Source organism: Brachyhypopomus gauderio, unplaced genomic scaffold, assembly GCF_052324685.1.
Source record: "Brachyhypopomus gauderio isolate BG-103 unplaced genomic scaffold, BGAUD_0.2 sc74, whole genome shotgun sequence".
In the NCBI taxonomy this organism is placed as follows: domain Eukaryota; kingdom Metazoa; phylum Chordata; class Actinopteri; order Gymnotiformes; family Hypopomidae; genus Brachyhypopomus; species Brachyhypopomus gauderio.
The window spans coordinates 1,366,430-1,384,750 of record NW_027506895.1 but is presented as its reverse complement, the minus strand read 5'-3'; the positions used below and the strand labels follow the sequence as shown (position 1 = coordinate 1,384,750).

Genomic DNA, 18,321 nt, shown 5'->3' with positions numbered 1-18,321 from the left:
CAGTTAGGCAGGTACGCACTGCACAGACTGTTGTGCCCGAGCTGCGATATTGTGTTACAACAGACTGAGTGCCACTCAAGGTGTCCTGATAACTGGAGTTATTGAGGCATTATTGGGACTGATAACTGTGACACCTCTGACCTTTGCAAATGTGTATAAACTCTGGTTGTTAAAGCCTCTTCAGGCCTTCGTCAGACTTTATGTCCTTTGACATGATCCCACTTGAGCAGTGTAAATAATCACTGGGAGACACCGAGATAGCAAATCCACTTACGGTTCCGCCCCGTGCGACGTCTCCAGATGTTGCAACCGGATGACTTCGGAGCCAGGACAGCCTACTCTTCTCAACACTCATTTATTACAAGCGCATGAGGTCGTGACCTGTCCGTGCGCTGAGATTCTCACAGTGTCTCTGCTTGGGTATGTTAGCACGCCTCATGCCAAGCTCCTCACACAAGCGGCATGGTGTCCCCTCGGAAACTAACAATGTCCTCTCCCCAGACACCGAGACGACCTTTCGTTTGAACACACTGCTGCCTTATTCCCCTCTGATCTGCCCCAAGTTTGCCCGGTCATCGGCTTCTTTGTTCTGACTGATGCGTTATAAATAGAATGGTGAGGGATGGCTGGCTTTTTGTATGCATGTGTGTGTGTGTGTGTGTGTGTGTGTGTGTGTGTGTGTGTGTGTGTGTGTGTGTGTGTGTGTGTGTGTGCTACACAGGAGGAAGGTGCTGTAGAAGTATCCAGCATTCCTGTCAGTGAGGAGAGTAAAGGTTGACTGCAGGAATGACACTCTGTCCTCTCCAGACAGTTTTTCTCTCCAGCACGTCTTCTCTGGTCCGGAGCTCTGGACCAGGCTCACATTACTAGCATTCTCCAGGTGTTGTTGTTGCGCTCTCTGCTACTAGATTGATCTCACTGGGACACAGACAGCACAGCGGTGAGGAAATCCCTGCTGCGTCTCCCTGAGCCGGGTTCTGTCTGTCCTCCTCAGAGTTCTTCTCTCATCGTCTGACTTTCATAAGCCAACGCACATGCAGTACATGACCGGAGAACTCAGGAAGGAGTGCAGAACGTCCTCTGACCTCCTTCAGGCTGCAGCCGAGCGGTACAGACGCTTACGGTCAAGTGTGGGCTATTAAAAACACCTGAACACGCGGCCAAGTGGTCAGCTCCACCGTGGTTAACTGGCGCTAACTATACTGTTATGATTCATGAGCCTCCTGCTACAGTCCTGCTTCTCAGTGGTGCGGGGAGATGGAGGAGTCTTCTGAGTCTACCCCCCCCCCCCCCCCCCCCCCCCCCCGTGACCTCCGTCCTAACCCTGACCCAGGGAGAGAGGCTTCTGGTTCCAGTAGGCTTGGTCCTCACGGGCCTCCACCTGGATGTCTGATGCTTTGTGACAATGTCCGTTATTTAAAGAACAATACAAATAAATCTGATCAGTTTAATACTTGGGCTAAACTTTTAATCCTGTTTCAGGTTTTTCTTTGGAACATTTCTGCACTTTAATGTTATGTTTAAAAACTCGATAGTGGTTCTACCGGGAATGCTTATTGAATCAAGAAAAGGTATGCCAGGCCATAGTTTCTTGTTTGCTAGAGAACTGTCAAAAATGATTTGAGCTGGAATAGGTCATTGCTTTCTGCTAGTGTGGTTAGACAGAAGAACAGTAGGTCCAGTGTTCTGCTCGCAAAATGGTATTGATCTTTCTCCCACTGACACCAGTGCATTACAAGTACAATTACCTCTTGTACTTAGATCTATTCTAAGTGCATTTGTTTTTTGCTTAATGTGGCATAATTAAGTGATTACAGTGTGAATTATCAAGAAAACAAACTAAAGATAGCAAGGTCTTGGACGCAGAGAGGGAAACATCACAAAAAATGATATAGTGCACCTTTCCCACACCAATTCCATGTAAGTAAGCTTTACAGACAGTATACGGACACGTTTCATCCTAATCTGTTTAATGTCTAATCCTTCTTTTCAGCACTATACTGAGTTACTCATTGAAATGACCCCAAATACTGAAATTTTGTGATACTTATACTAAAATGACCCCATTTAGTCCTGCAGGGAACTTGTGCTCCCATGTTATAGGTAATAGCAGATACAGTACAGACCTACTCCAGACCTGCAGTAGACATACAGTAGACCTACTGTAGACCTACAATAGATCTACAGAGGACACTGTAGCTTGACCCTTTTAGCTACCGTATTCTTCCTGCCCTGCGCATGGCTGTTCTCTGGTGAGGGAGCTTGAGAAAGTGGTCAGCTGGCACCACTCTACCAACTCCATCCCGTGGGACGAGGGTGGGGCACGTGTGAAATCGCCCACGCTCCCCATGAGAGGACTGAGGTTCATGCAAGCTTCAGATTCAGCTTCAGAGTCATTTACATTTGTGGGATACAGTGCAGCCTAACATGAAGATTTTGCTTTGACCTATGACCTCCGCTGGGGATTCCCTACACAGCAGATAACCCATGAGACGATGTTAGTTTAGGCTCCTGTTTATTTTCTATTCAGAGTGATTACGCTGACAAAACCCTTGGTGCATTTAAGCCTGTGGAAGAGTCTGATCTGAAAATATAAGAAAACGTATGTTAGTCACAGGACACACTGTGCAGGATGCAGTGTGAAAAGAAATAAGAACACTGTTCTGTTCTCCGTCAAATAATTTCTCTTCTGCTCAGATACTGTAGATGATCAGGGGTGGGTTTCCCGAAACGTTCGTAGCGCTAAGTACTTCTTAACCTCGTACGTTTCATACGAGGTTACGAAGTACTTAGCGCTACGAATGTTTCGGGAAACCCACCCCAGTACTGTAAAAGCCTTTGAGCACCTTTAACAGGGCCATAACGCAGCTTTAAACTAGCATTCACTGAGCCTGTGAAATGCAGCTGTACCATTGCTCAAAGCCATATTGAACCATGTTACATCAGGGCTTACTGACTTCCACATCCGTTGAGCGAAATTGACAAAGGAACCAAAAATGTCCCTTCTTAATGATGAGAAGGGACAGAGAGACAGGGACAGCTGTGGCCAAATCCAGTCAATCAATGGAACAGAGCAGATCACCAGTGAACAGGCTGTTCATTTGACCACTTAGGACAGCTCTTCAAATGAAGATAGATTGTTCCGGAAGAAGCAGCGTGTGTCTGATGGGCCCTCCGAATGTTTTGGGTCTTTGATGGTTGTTATACAAAACCTGGATGAGATTTTCTCTTTTTGACTGCAACATTTATTTTTCCGTTTCTGGTCTTTATTCACACCTGTCCTTGAGAATGATTTTTCACTCAAAGAAAAAATGAAAGAGCTAAAGAACAAGAATGTGTGTTGTAGAAAGTATTCGGTGAAAAGCTAAAGAATTACACTCGGAGACAAACGAAAAGAAACTCCATTAATATGCTAAAACTGCTATGAAATGACAACACTGAGAGTGACCTCAGAGTAGTGTAAACCAGGATTGACAGAATACATTATGGATTTCAGTAGGCAATTTTGTGAAATGATAATGTTTTAGATGTCTATGAACTGAAGTGCCTATGAACATAAAAACCTTTCCTGTGCCTTTTTAAAATGAAAACACACAGATGAAGTCGCCTACATCGGTTTTAAAGAGAAATTCTGCCTGCTGTTTTACGTACTGAACTAGGCTAGGTTGAATATATGCCTGTAGTCACATTTGGTGTTAGCAACACATTAAATGTACTTTGAAAACAACTAGTTTTCAATATAAATATGGACTACTGTTTAATTAGTTTTAATGATAAGTTTGGAAACGCTTGTGTAGTACTGCTAATAAAAGGATATCTAGGCTGTTTTCTAGTCTTTATTTCCACATGAAATGACGTGACACGTTACTATAATCAAACATATTATAGGCACTTCGCTTCCAAACCTACATAACAGAGTAAACTATTAGGTCTTATTTGAATAAATTTATATATATATATATATATATATATATATATATATATATATATATATATATATATATATATATATATATATATATATATATATTTATTCACGGACTTTCACTAAATACGGATATGGGGCTGAATATTGTCACACATGTTCAAAAGGAGAGGCGACGCCTTCGTGAAGGCTTCGAGAGAGGAGATGAGCTCCACCTCAGACGCCGCGGGAGCTCCTCTCTCTAACTGCTCCATGTCAGTCAGGCACCTCCTACCTGCGTGCAGGACTGGGTTGATAAAAGCCCTCCTTCAGACCTTTACTCCTTCAGACCTCCTTCAGACCTTCTCCCAGCGCCGGAGTGCACGTTACTTCAACACCCAGCGCGGCATTGCAGACAGAAGACACAGGAATATTTACTGGAGAAGTACATGGTAAGACATCAAGACTCATCATTTATATGCGTAGCTATATGCGCGATCTGAGGAGTTATTTTTGTCGTATTTATTATTGATAGGAAAATATTTTAACGCGTAGCATATTGGTTAGATATCGATCGTGGAAACTGAATATATTTAAGAAATACTTTTGTGTTTTCGTGTGTAGTTGTCTAAGTCTGTAGATTTTGGTTATAGGTTTAACAGTGAGTGGTGTGGTAAATGACCTGGTGAACACGTGCAGAAATCAACAAAAAGCACAAATTAAATGTTAGTAAATTTTATTTTGTGTGCAAATGCTGCAGTTCCGCGATTAATTATTTTATCTTTTTATCTACCTCTTATAATAGCTATTAATATTCACAACAGCATAACAAAATAAACAAAGCAAGTTTCCACTAATTGTCCTTCAAGATCATATAAACAGAGACGTCATTACAGTCAGGACTTAGAATCACAGCTATGATATAATTACTCTTCTATACTATACTTCCATGCTATATATATATTTCTTTTTATTTATTCTGTAAAGCACTTTGAGTTGCATGTATGTATGAAAGGTGCTATACAAATAAAGATTATTATTATTATTATTATTATTATTATTATTATTATTATATACATATACAGGCAATATATACATATTATTGCCTGTGGTTTTGTCCACCACACACACACACACACACACACACACACACACACACATATATATGTATATATATATATATATATATATATATATATATATATATATATATATATATATATATATATATACTGTATATATACACACATACTCCCACATTCCTTATATCTGCCAATTTTCCTTCATTCCTTTTTTCCCTTCTCCACCAAGAATCTATTTTTCTTGCTCTGCACTGCACATCTCTAACAGTGCGAGATATCAAAGTGGGACTGAGAACTTTGAGGCGTCAGAAATCCCGGCACAGGCTTTAATTCACATGCAGCGCCTTCACACGTCCTTCTGGAGAAGGTGAGAGGGACAGTTTTTGACAGGAGCATTATTTCACACAGCATCTCCGCTCATTATCAACAGCCTAGCAAAGACGGAAACAAGACCAAATCACATCTTACGCAACGACACACTAAATCTGCATATCCTTCACCAGTTAACCATCTGTGAATATTTTCCAGCCTTCTGAGGAAGAAGAAACTATGTGAAACAAATTTTACAAAAATCTGCTCAAAGGGTGTTAGCTTTGTTGTGTTTAAGTGGTGGCACTAATGTTTTGTTTGAATCATATATCTAACCACCCTAATAAAGTATTTCTATGTATCCTCTTTGTATAACTAACGTGCTTTTAAGGTTTGTTTGAACTGGCTCTTTGTATCACACATTAACAGGTGTGGACATTTTAGCTGGTCTCAGATGTTAGAATTGCATCTTTTATCTAGAGGTGTCAATTCCAGGTTCAGAGATTAAAAGTCCTCACCAGGATTTTGCTCAGGCTTCCTGGATTGTGTTGATTCCACTAATTTTACTTGGATTGCTAATTAGAAAACCTAGCAAGCTTGAGCAAAATCCTGGTGAGAATTTTTAATCTCTGAACCTGGAATTGACACCACTATCCATATGTGTGTATACTCTGATGCAGTAATTACTCAAAAACAGTGAGATCTTTTCTCTGCTCTGAGATGGATCAGCATGTGGTGCAGCTTCACTAGGTCCTGCAGGGCTGCTGAGGGTGCAGCCTTCTACACGTTTGGTCTGGTTTCTCCAGGCAACAATTAAGCACAGAATACAACTAATTTAGGTTTTCAGTATTTTCATTTTCTCTCTTGGTAGTGGTGGTGGTGTGTGTGTGTTTGTGTGGTGGTGGTGGTGGTGGGGGGGTTGTCTTTTTATACATCTCTTTTTGGTCTAAAAGTTTGATGTTCTCAGAACAGGGTCTTGTAACTGCTCAACTTTAAAGCAAATCTGAAATTTGCTCTGACAGTCAAGGCAGTTATGTCTGACTCAGAGGTTGACAGCATGATTGCAGGAATTACATTCACCCAGACACTAGATTAGCTGTCACTTGTCAGATTTAAGGAGTGTCAAAGTGTACTCTCACCACTTCCATTTTGTACGGTCTAACGGATATTAGAAGAATAAGGATCGAGCTTTTGTCTGTCATGGAATAGTCTTGGTGAGGCCCACAAAGATGTCTGAACCTGAGTAGGGTTTGTTTTGAACAGCGTGAAGCTGCTTCGTCGTGCACCACACGAACGGTGCACAAGCGTGTGACCGATGGTGACCGTGAACACTGGCATTTTCTCAGGACTGCTCCGTTTGTTCTAAATCGATGATGGAGAGAAAGTGTTTGCCTTGTCAAAGCGAGACTCCTGTAAGACGGGTATGAATACGTCTGTGCGTTCCTCTGCTCCTGGGTGCTGAGGTGAGCGTGGTGGCACATGTCGATTCAAGGCCATGTCAGAAGTGTATGGCTTTGTAGCTCTCCTTTCTCCAAATGACCTCGGACCAGTTATCTGGGCTTTTCATGTGTGATGACATGTATCTATAAAATCACTCACTGCATTTAAAGGCCCTGAGGAGATTTATAAGAAGTGTGACTCCTTGTTCTTAAAAGTCACAAGAAACATGGCTGAAATGGATACCGAAGACTTGAAAAACTGCTCATTCATTTAATTTGAATTTGTATTAAATCAGTCAGGTCTCACATAATGTACCTTTATCATAAATCTTAGTTGACCTGTACACTGGCCCTCCTTGGTACTCGGCACTCATTTGAACTGTCTCTGTTTTACTGTGATGATCACAAGCTCCCAACATACACACAAACTTGTATTGCTATCTTTGTGGGGTATTTTCGCTCGGCCACTTCTCAGTGTAGGTAGGTATTTTGGCGTACACAGGTGAACCTACACAGCTGTATTACAGAATGTAAAAAAATCAGTAGCTTCATTTTCCTTGAGGGGTCCAGTCACTATTTCCCCACAGTGTTTACATTTAATTTTTGATAAAATTTTTTAATCATCATGGACATTTGGTTCTTAGAATATCAAAATTAATCTCTTCTACAATTACATCTAGGTTTATCAGAGCAAACGCAGTCACTGAAAAACATTCCTGTCTTTCTGCAGAGCAGTGGTCAACAGAGACTACTGTCTTCCTGAGGGGTTTCCTCTGCTGTCAGTATGCTACCAAAGATAACAGTCTCCATCAGTTCAGGGACTTTGTGTTCTATTTCAACAGTAAAGATAATCACACGTGAATGTTCCTCACATTTATTACCTGAGGTGACACCTGTCACCGTACCTTCACCTGACAGACCTTATGGATAGCCCATTGATTCTGTCTCAGCCTTAACGGCTGTTATGTGTAATGAACAGCGCGTTGTGCAGTCTGTTCTCCACACTGGGCAATACATCCTTACTCCTTCACACTGCACAGTTCTGCTGATACACAGCTTTTCAAAGTCAAAAACCTTGGTTGAAGAATAACACACCTCCTTTAGAGGAGGTGGAGATGATGATGATGATGGGGAAGATCTGACTGGTGGGTCTCCTGTTTCCTGAAGGTGTAGATATGACCTCTGGGCTGCGTGGCCCTGAATGGGGTCGACAGTCTCGGAGAGATTGCTGGCATTTGGTGGCATTATTCCTCACCATCTGAATGGGTCGTCATACACTGCAGCCTTTATCCACGGAAATGGTTGTTTACATCAGAATATTTAAGTTTTTATGTGGACATCTAAAGAGTTTGTGATTGCTAGTGCTTAGTAAAGGTACTGCAAAAACACAATGGAACATTCTTTCAGTAAGTTAGTATATGTTTGGAAATGCAAATAACTGCATTGAACAATGAAGCATATAGAGGCAAATTTGTGCTACACAAACAGATTCTTTCTTTTCTTTCCATTGATTATTTCTGATGTTTTATCATACACACACACACACACACACACAGTCTTTCTTTTATACATTTTAGATTCTGAAAGGATGCTAATTGTTATTTGTTACGTTATCGAACATTATTTTGGCAGCTAAAACCCCACTGTGACTTCGGTATTCCACACTTCAGCCCTTTGTGACATTACCAACAGCTCATTCTTTGCTCAGGGAATGAGAGCCCAAATCCTGAGCAATCATTGAGAAAAAAAAAACAAAACAAAACATACACAGCTTTGGGAGAAGAGAAGCTCTCGTTAACACCAGATTTTCCAACCTCTTATCCAGATGGGTCAGAGCAAGCAGATCACTGATAGCGCCCGACTAGGGACACAATTAGAGTTTCAGCCAGCATAGACCCGTAGGCCAAGACCACAGAGCAGGTCATACATCAGCCAGTCACGCTGACCCACCGTGCTGTCGGTGCAATGGGAAAGACTCTCATGTCCAAAGCTGCCAGCCCTCTTCGCTATGGGGAGTAGGCACTAGGACTTTATTAGAGACTTTAAGCTTAATAGGACTCGGAAGGAAAGGAAAGAAACAGCATGTTGCATTCAATAGATTTTCTATTGTACCAGCATTTCCAGGACAGGGGGATGTCTCAAAGTTCTAGATATGTCCTCTTCTGGATAACCTCTTCTGGAAAAGGTTACAGATCTGATGGGGAAAGTAAGAGTAGATTAGAGTTGGAGGAATTACATGAACCCTGTCACTTATCATGAAATCAGAGGCTGATGTACACCAACTATTGGGTGTGTTAGGCTAGGTTGGAATTTTAGCTCGACTTTTGCAGCTATCAGATATGCAGAGAGGGGAAGATTATAGCTTAAAGTAAAACTGCATCCATTCTAATGGTATGGGTTCGTGCTGCCTTTATTGAACATTTTTTTATAAAATATTTATGTGTTTGCAATTTTCAGGCCAGATAATTATTTTATAAAATTATCTTGAACACAATGAACACACACACAAATAATCTCAATCATTTCAACTTACAAAACAGTAAAATAAATGCGAAAAATGGTTTTACTTCAGGCAAAAAGAAATTCATAATAGTAGTTGGTGATGCATTTTGAATTGTTGATTTTGTTGATTGTTGAAACCATCAACTTTGACAGCTGTGGTTCATAAATCACTGGATGATCATCACCGCTAGAGTTTTTTTCATCACATGCAAGTATACTGCAGTAGTCAGATGTATGAAACCGTTTGCGGATAGAGCTGTAACAATACATCAGGGCCCAACAAAAATCTAACAGTGTGCGTGGAGGGGAAGTGCAATTATAGCTGTATTTCTTGATTATTCATTTTTATTATAGTTTTTAAGACATGCAAAGTACACAGTTTTGAATTGTGTCCCAGAAATATTTTCCAGTTATCATTTTATCATTCAAATGTTGCTGTAGATAGCTTAAGTAGGTCAAGTTGTAATATCCACTATTGTGAATAACAAGTGTTCTAACAGGAGAACAAACTGAATCTTCTATATATCCTCGTTATATGAGTGTTACATCTGATTGGTGTGTTTTCAGTGTTTGCTTTGTGCATTTATCATTTCAGTGACAGTCATAGTTGAAGTTACTGATTACTTGTTACCTGGGAGTGTTAAAAGGCCTGGCCACACCTCTCTCCGGGCCACCAGTCTCCATCTCCTGCAGCCATCACATTTTCTATCACACGTTTTCTATTCACGTTGCGTTTTTCGAGACGGGTTTGTATTGACTGCTTGTCGACTGCTCTCTCTTGGATGGAGTTGGTGGTGGGGGGTTCCTTCACACCGGTGAGTACTGTCGGGGGCTGGTTGTTCTCCAGTGAGGTGTGGGCTTTCACTGTCATTTTTATAGTTGCAGATGTTTGCATTAAAGGTGCCGTGTACCTGATACCTGCCTCAGGTGAACAGGCTGTAAAGTGCAGTATATGTAATGTTAGGTGAGTGTGCTAACTATTAGCCATTTTTGTAGTGGGTGTATGATTAGGCCTTTTGTGTGATTGTTGGGCTCTGTGTTCTGATCAGCTACTAGATTTAGTTGCGTTGTTTTTTTATTACTGGAAGGCTGCTGTCAGTTATTGGGTTGTTTGTCTTGGGAAAGTAATCCGTTGTGTGCTATTCTGGCAACATGATGGGTGTGGTGTAGGTCTGTTTTTGTCATTATGGTTTCATGGCTGTTCGCTAGAGAGAGTTTTGTTGTGCTGAGATTGGTGGACATTTTTGTGATGTTGGTGGGAATTTGTTTTTTTTGAGTTATTTGTAGGCTAATGTGGGCTACAACTATCTTTGTACATATTAGAATTGTGTGGTGTATTGGTGTGTATCTGCGTCTGTGATGACGTTTGAGGATTTCGTTAAGGGACCTTTTGAAGAGCTTCGGCTTTTTACTAATAAGCTTTTTCTATTCTTATGTGAAACACTTTTGATTGAACCTGCTAACCTGTGTCAACCTGATAGGCAGAGTCAAGTTGTTTCCTATCTCATTGTTTCCTATGAAATATTTGATTTATTTGCCATCTGACCCTAAAATAAAGCAACCTGTTACTATATACATGTTTTCCATATATGTATGTATATTCAGGATTCTTCAGGACATTCTGTCTGTGTAAGCTGTGGGTTCTGAATCTCTCATTAAAGCGTTTGGTGAAGGGCTTTTGTCTTTGTATAACATTTGTCTTTGGCCGGATTTGGTTTCTAGTGAGGTTGCACTTGTTCCCAGATTCCTATAGAAGGAGTGTAATTTAGTCTTGGTAATGATTTAACGGGAGTCTTGGCCACTTCTCAGGTGACTTCTACCCCTGAGGTGGTAAAAGTCCCAAATGCCCTTGAATAGGCATAACCCGATACCTTCCCTGTGTGAACTGTTACCTGTGCTATGTCTAAGACAGAGCAACACAAGACTAAGGGTTCGGATAATTACTCTGATATTATGCTTTCTGATACGAGTCTCCCAGCGTTCCTGGCTGAGATGATGCGTTCGAGCAACCCTTTTAAGCCTGGAGGTGTTGCCCATTATGGGTGTGTTCTGCGGTCTTCCTTTGTGTCTGCACAGTTATTATCTTGGCAATTTCTGATTGCTGGCACTTGTGGGGCAGCGTTTAAAGGCATGGCCACGCCCCTCTCTCTCTCTCTCTCGAGGACTCCGCCTTCTCCATCTCCTACTACTGCACTGTCTCCAGCCTCTACAATTTCCATTATACTCACGGTAATAAATGCGTCTTTGGGTTTGTATCTTTACTTGTTAGAGTCCCACTTGTGTTGCTTCCCTAGAGCCGTGAATGTAATAATGGAGGAATTTAGAGACACTGTGTAGTTCTTCGGTGACTTGACTTCACCCCCTTTTGGTTCATATTAAAAACCCTAATTATCTTCCAAGGTAAAAAGAAGGAAATATATTCGTAATATCTTTTCATAGTCTTGTCTAGGAGTTAAACAGATTTTTGCTTGAGGCGGTAATAAGTGGCAGGGTAAGGTGCAGACCAAGCTAGACCTCTCTACAACTGGCTTTATGTTTTCAGTCAATATTACTCAGTAATGAGATCAACTTTATGGAGTCTGTGCCTATTTTAGAATAGATAGTGTACAAGTTCTAACATGTTCATGCTGTGGCATTAGCATCTCCTAACAACATATGCAGTGACTCATTTGCAAGGTGAAAACAGCTGAAAATTGTTAGCCATTACATTTTATATGGAGATCAAACGCGAGTCTATAAAAATTGTGAGAGAATCTCAGAGGTTTGGTGCCACATATCAAGTGAAATGATGGTGTGGTTGCTGCAGGGTGTGGCCTCAATGACCGACAAAATGGAGAAAGGTTTGAAAGACTGATGTTTCTCTCTGGCTGTGCTGATAAACACAAAAATACATTGAGCTGCACTTCACATTTAGCGTCTTTTACCTGACTATGTTTTGTTTTGCTACCGCATACGTGCTGGTTTTCACTTCATGATTTGTTCACATTGATTGTGTCTCCAACCCAGTTGATATGCTACCATGCCCCCAATCTATTAGCTACATCTACTATGTAGGAACCTGTCAGGTAGAGCTATGGAGCAGGTGGGCGGAAGGAGGTAATCACGCCGTCTATGTTAAAAATAGCAATAATTTTAGTTAAACCTGCCATAAAAAAATAAATATATAAATGATCAGAAGCAAGACCACTTCACTAACGTATGTAACGTCAGAAAGTGCTATGCAGAGCTTTTTTAAACCAGACCCTGGACGGTGAGCTTAGAGGTGCATTGTGTATGCGTCATGTGTTATGTGGAAGATGAATTATTCATGTAAACTGTGACAAAATGGCTTAAGTTGAATAAGAGTGAAATTGTACAGCCATTATGCCCATGGAAATTGGTGTACAGTCTCAGCCAACTGAAATGAGTTCTGTTAGAGATTTTGTAGATTTTGTAATGCAAATTCCATGCTTCCTCTCCTCAGATTGATTTAGTCATGTTTAGTAGCATTTAGTCACGATGACATCATGCCCTTGCTTTGGAATTTAAGAGTTAATATTTGAAATAGTTTTAAGCAAGAAAATACATTGACAGCAGAGAAGGAGTTCTTCATAGATCTTCATTGTCTGCTTTGCAAAATGCTCCTAAATTGAGAGAATTTGGTATCAAAAGCTATTAGAGTGTGAGAGAGAGGGAGAGAGACAGAGTGATAGAGATAGATACAGAAAGAGAATTTGAAAAGGAGAGAATAGAAATAAATAGAAATAAAAAAATAGAGAGAATAGAAAGATGAAAGGAAAGGATGAAAGGAGGAAAGGAAAGATGAGGAGTTGAGCAGAACAGTCTCCATGTCCTGTGAGGGCCTCATTCAGAATCGTCTCCATGTCCTGTGAGGGCCTCATTCAGAATCGTCTCCATGTCCTGTGAGGGCCTCATTCAGAATCGTCTCCATATCCTGTGAGGGCTTCATTCAGAACAGTCTCCATGTCCTGTGAGGGCCTCATTCAGAACAGTCTCCATGTCCTGTGAGGGCTTCATTCAGAACATTCTCCATGTCCTGTGAGGGCCTCATTCAGAACCGTCTCCATGTCCTGTGAGGGCTTAATTCAGAACCGTCTCCATATCCTGTGAGGGCTTCATTCTCTTTCCGTTTAATGTCCTGGCACAATGCTGAGCCCATGCTACAGATTTCTAGCCAGTTAATAACATTGTTCCCTCATTAATAATCTCGTTCCCTCGTTAATAACCTTGTTTTCTCTTTATTAATGTTGTTCCCCCGTTAATAGCCTTGCTCTCTCATTCCTGAACAGCATCCTTTGTGAGCGAGACTTCACGTGTCACAGATCCCCGTTTAGCTGCGAGCGCTAATCTTTGTGTTCTCGCTCTATTACAGATATCACCGAGCAGCGCTGTTCTCTCACGTGTCAAGGGAGAAATAAAAATGAGACGTCGTGAGAACTGAGAGAGAAGCAGGCCTGAGCTGAACTGCGTGTTGGTGGTATTTTTGGCTCCGAGCGCGGAGTGTGTGAGAATGCCGATGGAGGGCCCAAGCCTTAACAACACCACCCAGCTGCCATACTCACTCTGGCACAGTACCGAAGTGTGTCCCACCTCCATCAGCGGCACCACCTTCCTCATCGTGGCCTACAGCGCCATGCTGGCGGTGGGCCTGGTCGGCAACGCCTGCCTGGTTCTGGTCATCCTGCGTCAGAAGGAGATGCGCAACGTGACCGACGTCTTCATCGCCAGCCTGTCGTGCTCCGACATCCTCATGTGCTTGGTGTGTCTGCCCTCCACCATCACCTACACCCTGATGGACAGGTGGATCCTCGGCGAGGCCTTCTGCAAGTTCTCGCCGTTCGTGCAGTGCCTGTCCGTCACCGTGTCCATCTCCACCATGGTCCTCATTGCCCTGGAGAGGCACCAGCTCATCATCCACCCCACGGGCTGGAAGCCGGCCGTCGGCCACTCCTACCTGGCGGTGGGCGTCACCTGGGCGGTGGCGTGCTTCATCTCTGTGCCCTTCTTCTCCTTCAGTGTCCTGGCGAAGCTGGAAGACCTCCCCCTGCCCGACGACCCCTCCGCCGCCCACCTGGTGTGCATGGAGAGGTGGCCGTTGGCTGGGTACCGCCTGGCCTACACCACCTCGCTGCTGGTGTTCCAGTATTGCCTCCCGCTGCTCCTCATCGCCGCCTGCTACTTCCGTATCTTCCTGCGCCTGAGCCGACGGAGAGACATGATCGAGAGGACGCGGGACGCCCAGCAGCGCAAGGCGCAACACGCCCACCGCGTCAACGTCATGCTGGCCACCATCGTGGCGGTGTTCGCCGTCTGCTGGCTGCCGTTGACCGTCTTTAACGCCATCTTCGACTGGCACCACCAGGCTCTCCCGCTGTGCCACGACGTCGTCTTCTCGGCGTGCCACCTCGCCGCCATGGTCTCCACGTTCGTCAACCCCATCATCTACGGCTTCCTCAACAGCAACTTCCAGAAGGAGCTGAAGGGCCTGTTGTACCAGTGCCGCTGCTGGGGGGCGCCAGAGAGCTACGAGAGCTTCCCCCTGTCCACCGTCAGCACGGATGCTACCAAGTGCTCTGTCCTCAGCAACGGCTCTGTCAGTGTCTTGCAGCAGCGGGACAAAGAGAGTTTGTAAATAAATCTATGACAAGCGTTCATTAGATTGAGATGCAGTCGCTAGGTTCATGACCGTGTTTATGTAAACTGACTCGTAATTGAATGATTCAAAGCAGTTTCATGTCATTTGAATGGCGGCCTTCACAGAAGCACTCACTATGACCCACACGTAGTCATCAGATTAATGCTCTCCTATTGGCCTGCTTGACTGACTGGCCAATCAGTGGTGGGAACTGGTGGCACGCGTGGAGGGAGGAAGATGAGCTTGTGGTGAAGAGGGAAAGTATTTGTTCACTATACGCCTCCTCGTGGTTTGTGACCTTCGTGTGAAGAAGGTGTTTTCCTTTATCAGAATACCAAACTCCATTTGGCCCCTGGTGGACTGAGGAAGATGAAGACCATCTGCATGTTCCTTGCTAGCGGTCTCGTGTGACACACTGACCTGTCCTGTAGATATACTGATGTACTGTATATGCTGGAACTAGCGGCATATATAAATATATATATAAAATGTCCTTCATAAATGAGTTTGTGTAAATACTAATCCCTGTCTACATTTGTATTTTAGAGTATTTTGATATTCTGTGCTAATCCTAGACAAAATAATGATTATGTCCTATTGTTTTTGGATGCCAAAATAAGAGTTCTGTCATGGTTTTGTCAGTAATAAGAAATGAGTTCGATCTTAAAAGACCTGACGTGTTCAAATATGTTTTTCCTGAAGAAATGTTGAAGGATAGACACACGTGTGAAGTATTTTCAGGTATCGAAAAGCAAGGCCAAGGAAATGACATTTTTACTTAAGGGTTTAAAATAGGACTACAAACAAGGACTGCCCAGTAATGTTGAATGTAAAAATGTAACGTACACTGCAATGAAGTCATTGCTTCCGCTTGGTAGGACTCCGGTGAGCTGCACAATTATGGTCTCACTTGTGCTTTTTGTCAAAGTCACCTGGGACACTTACGCATATTTAGAGAGCTCAAATAAAGCTAGATTTTATATAAGACTGACCTGCTTCTTTGTCAAAGTATGTGCATGTAATTGCCACAGTATAGATACCAAAACACTAGAGTCCTGTGCTAGAGTTCTGTGTTAGCGTCCTGTGTTAGCATCCTGTGTTAGAGTCCTGTGTTAGAGTCCTGTGTTAAAATCCAATGCTAGAATATGTAGGGGCTTTTTTTTTTTTACAATTTTGAATACGTTTTTTGCATAACTGTTTCTATTCCATATGCAGTAGCATAACTTGGCTGTCAGTTCTATGAGATTTATTGAATGTAATGGGAAGTTTTCAGTTACACTGGAGCTGTATGTAAATCCATATGGATGTTGGAAGGTGGAACAGGTCTTTTTATCATGTGAGACACTCCCTCATATCACTTAATTCATTCTGAATTCTATATTCATAGGTCATTTAGCAGTCGTGAAATGGTAGCAGCTGCAGACTGACCTGATCCTATTTCACCTCCACATAATGTGTAGGTCTCGTTCACCAGAGGTGATATGTCATTTAAATTCTTCAGTTTGTGCCAAATGGCTTTAAAGTATAGTGACCTCTCTTAGTCCACTAACAAGGACTGTTTTTATTTCACAATTCATAATAAATGTAATATGAATGTTTACCTCACGGAGAGTATTTTATTTCAAGCTGACATTTTGTTTGACAGATGTTTGTATGAAATGAAAATGTACCTGAACATCTGTTGGGACACTCTTTGGTGCGTTTTAAAGACTTCGTAACGTAAGAGTGCTCTCAGCTCAGCGATGTCTCCTCACACACGTAATGGCTACATCAGCTGAGCTGCATTATTATTTTACTCTTCTAGAATTTGATCTTAGAAGGACTGTTTAATGAAAGAATTTCAGAGAAACTGTCCCATCACCAAATTCCTCAGCTTTTGTTAGTGGGCTCAGACTTAACTATGTGTGTGTGTGTGTGTGTGTGTGTGTGTGCATGAACACTTATAGCCTCATGTCAGCTCTAGGCACATTGCAAACTAGAAAGACATAAAAATGCACACTAAATATACACTAACACAAAAACACATTTGTACAACAAAGTCTGTGTTTATCATGTGTTCATCATATGTCAATATTGTGTTTATTATGTGTTTAGCATGTCTTTTTCTGTGTTTATCATGCCATTTCCATGATCGTGTATCATGGACATTCTAAGAATTCCAAGATTATTCATGTACTACTTAGTGAGTTTTCATACAAGCCACGTGAAAGTAAGAGATTTATAGCTCATAACCATAGAAACGGATGCAGAGTTTGCACAAACATAGATCTGTTTATGTAATGGTGTGTATGCTGTTCTCACTTTTGTGTGCATTTATTGACTCGTATTCGACATCAGAATAAAACCAGTACTTTGTTTAGATCTCCTATTAATCGGGTTTATCTTTGTGTGTCCACTTGTGGTAAAAATTTGGATTTCTGCATGCTGAGTCAACACATTTAGTAACACATTTCACAGCATGACACTGGGTATGATACACGGAGTTGTTGACACTTCGTTTAGGCTAAAATGGTTGCCTATTGACAGAAATTGATTTTTTAAATCACTTTGTCAAACAAGACGGTTAGGAAGGGTTTATTGTGCAGGTCTCATTGTTTAAACTATTAAACATTCCTGTTGTAACAAAAGACAAATTTTACAGTATTGTGTTTTGTGTCAATGGTTTTGATTTTTGAATGTGTTGTGAACATTAAAATGATTTAATCGCTGACTGTGGTTTCTACATGTGCTTACACCTCGCTGAAGCACCAGCTGCCTCTACTGCTGGTTCTGAGGGTGGAGTACTGTGGTACCTCCATTGCTGGGTTCTGAGGGCGGAGTACTGTGGTACCTCCATTGCTGGGTTCTGAGGGCGGAGTACTGTGGTACCTCCACTGCTGGTTCTGAGGGTGGAGTACTGTGGTACCTCCACTGCTGGTTCTGAGGGCGGAATATTGTGGTACCTACACTGCTGGTTCTGAGGGTGGAGTACTGTGGTACCTACACTGCTGGGTTCTGAGGGTGGAGTACTGTGGTACCTCCACTGCTGGGTTCTGAGGGCGGAGTACTGTGGTACCTCCACTGATGGGTTCTGAGGGTGGAGTACTGTGGTACCTCCACTGCTGGTTCTGAGGGTGGAGTACTGTGGTACCTCCACTGCTGGTTCTGAGGGTGGAGTACTGTGGTACCTCCACTGCTGGGTTCTGAGGGCGGAGTACTGTGGTACCTCCACTGATGGGTTCTGAGGGTGGAGTACTGTGGTACCTCCACTGATGGGTTCTGAGGGTGGAGTACTGTGGTACCTCCACTGCTGGTTCTGAGGGTGGAGTACTGTGGTACCTCCACTGCTGGTTCTGAGGGTGGAGTACTGTGGTACCTCCACTGATGGGTTCTGAGGGTGGAGTACTGTGGTACCTCCACTGCTGGGTTCTGAGGGTGGAGTACTGTGTTAGGGTTAGGTCACAGAAACAC

At 42.6% G+C, this 18,321-nt stretch overlaps 1 protein-coding gene across 3 annotated transcripts; it reads left to right on the top strand.

The window, feature by feature from the left end:
* The first annotated feature begins 4,114 nt into the window (after nucleotides 1-4,114).
* Nucleotides 4,115-17,579, top strand: npy8br (neuropeptide Y receptor Y8b). Of its 3 annotated transcripts, XM_076990336.1 has the most exons (3): nucleotides 4,115-4,356; nucleotides 5,216-5,353; nucleotides 13,609-17,579. In XM_076990336.1, exon 3 carries the CDS (start codon nucleotides 13,747-13,749, stop codon nucleotides 14,866-14,868), a length of 1,122 nt encoding a protein of 373 aa, XP_076846451.1. In that variant the 5' UTR covers nucleotides 4,115-4,356; nucleotides 5,216-5,353; nucleotides 13,609-13,746; the 3' UTR covers nucleotides 14,869-17,579. The 3 variants fall into 3 exon arrangements, with proteins under 3 accessions (XP_076846451.1, XP_076846450.1, XP_076846452.1); XM_076990335.1 differs by lacking the exon at nucleotides 5,216-5,353; XM_076990337.1 differs by lacking the exons at nucleotides 4,115-4,356; nucleotides 5,216-5,353 and adding an exon at nucleotides 9,922-10,051.
* The last annotated feature ends 742 nt before the right edge of the window (nucleotides 17,580-18,321 follow it).

Bases quoted from the DNA above. Each gene is read 5' to 3' on its own strand.
- npy8br (XM_076990335.1), top strand. From the start codon at position 13,747: ATGCCGATGGAGGGCCCAAGCCTTAACAACACCACCCAGCTGCCATAC.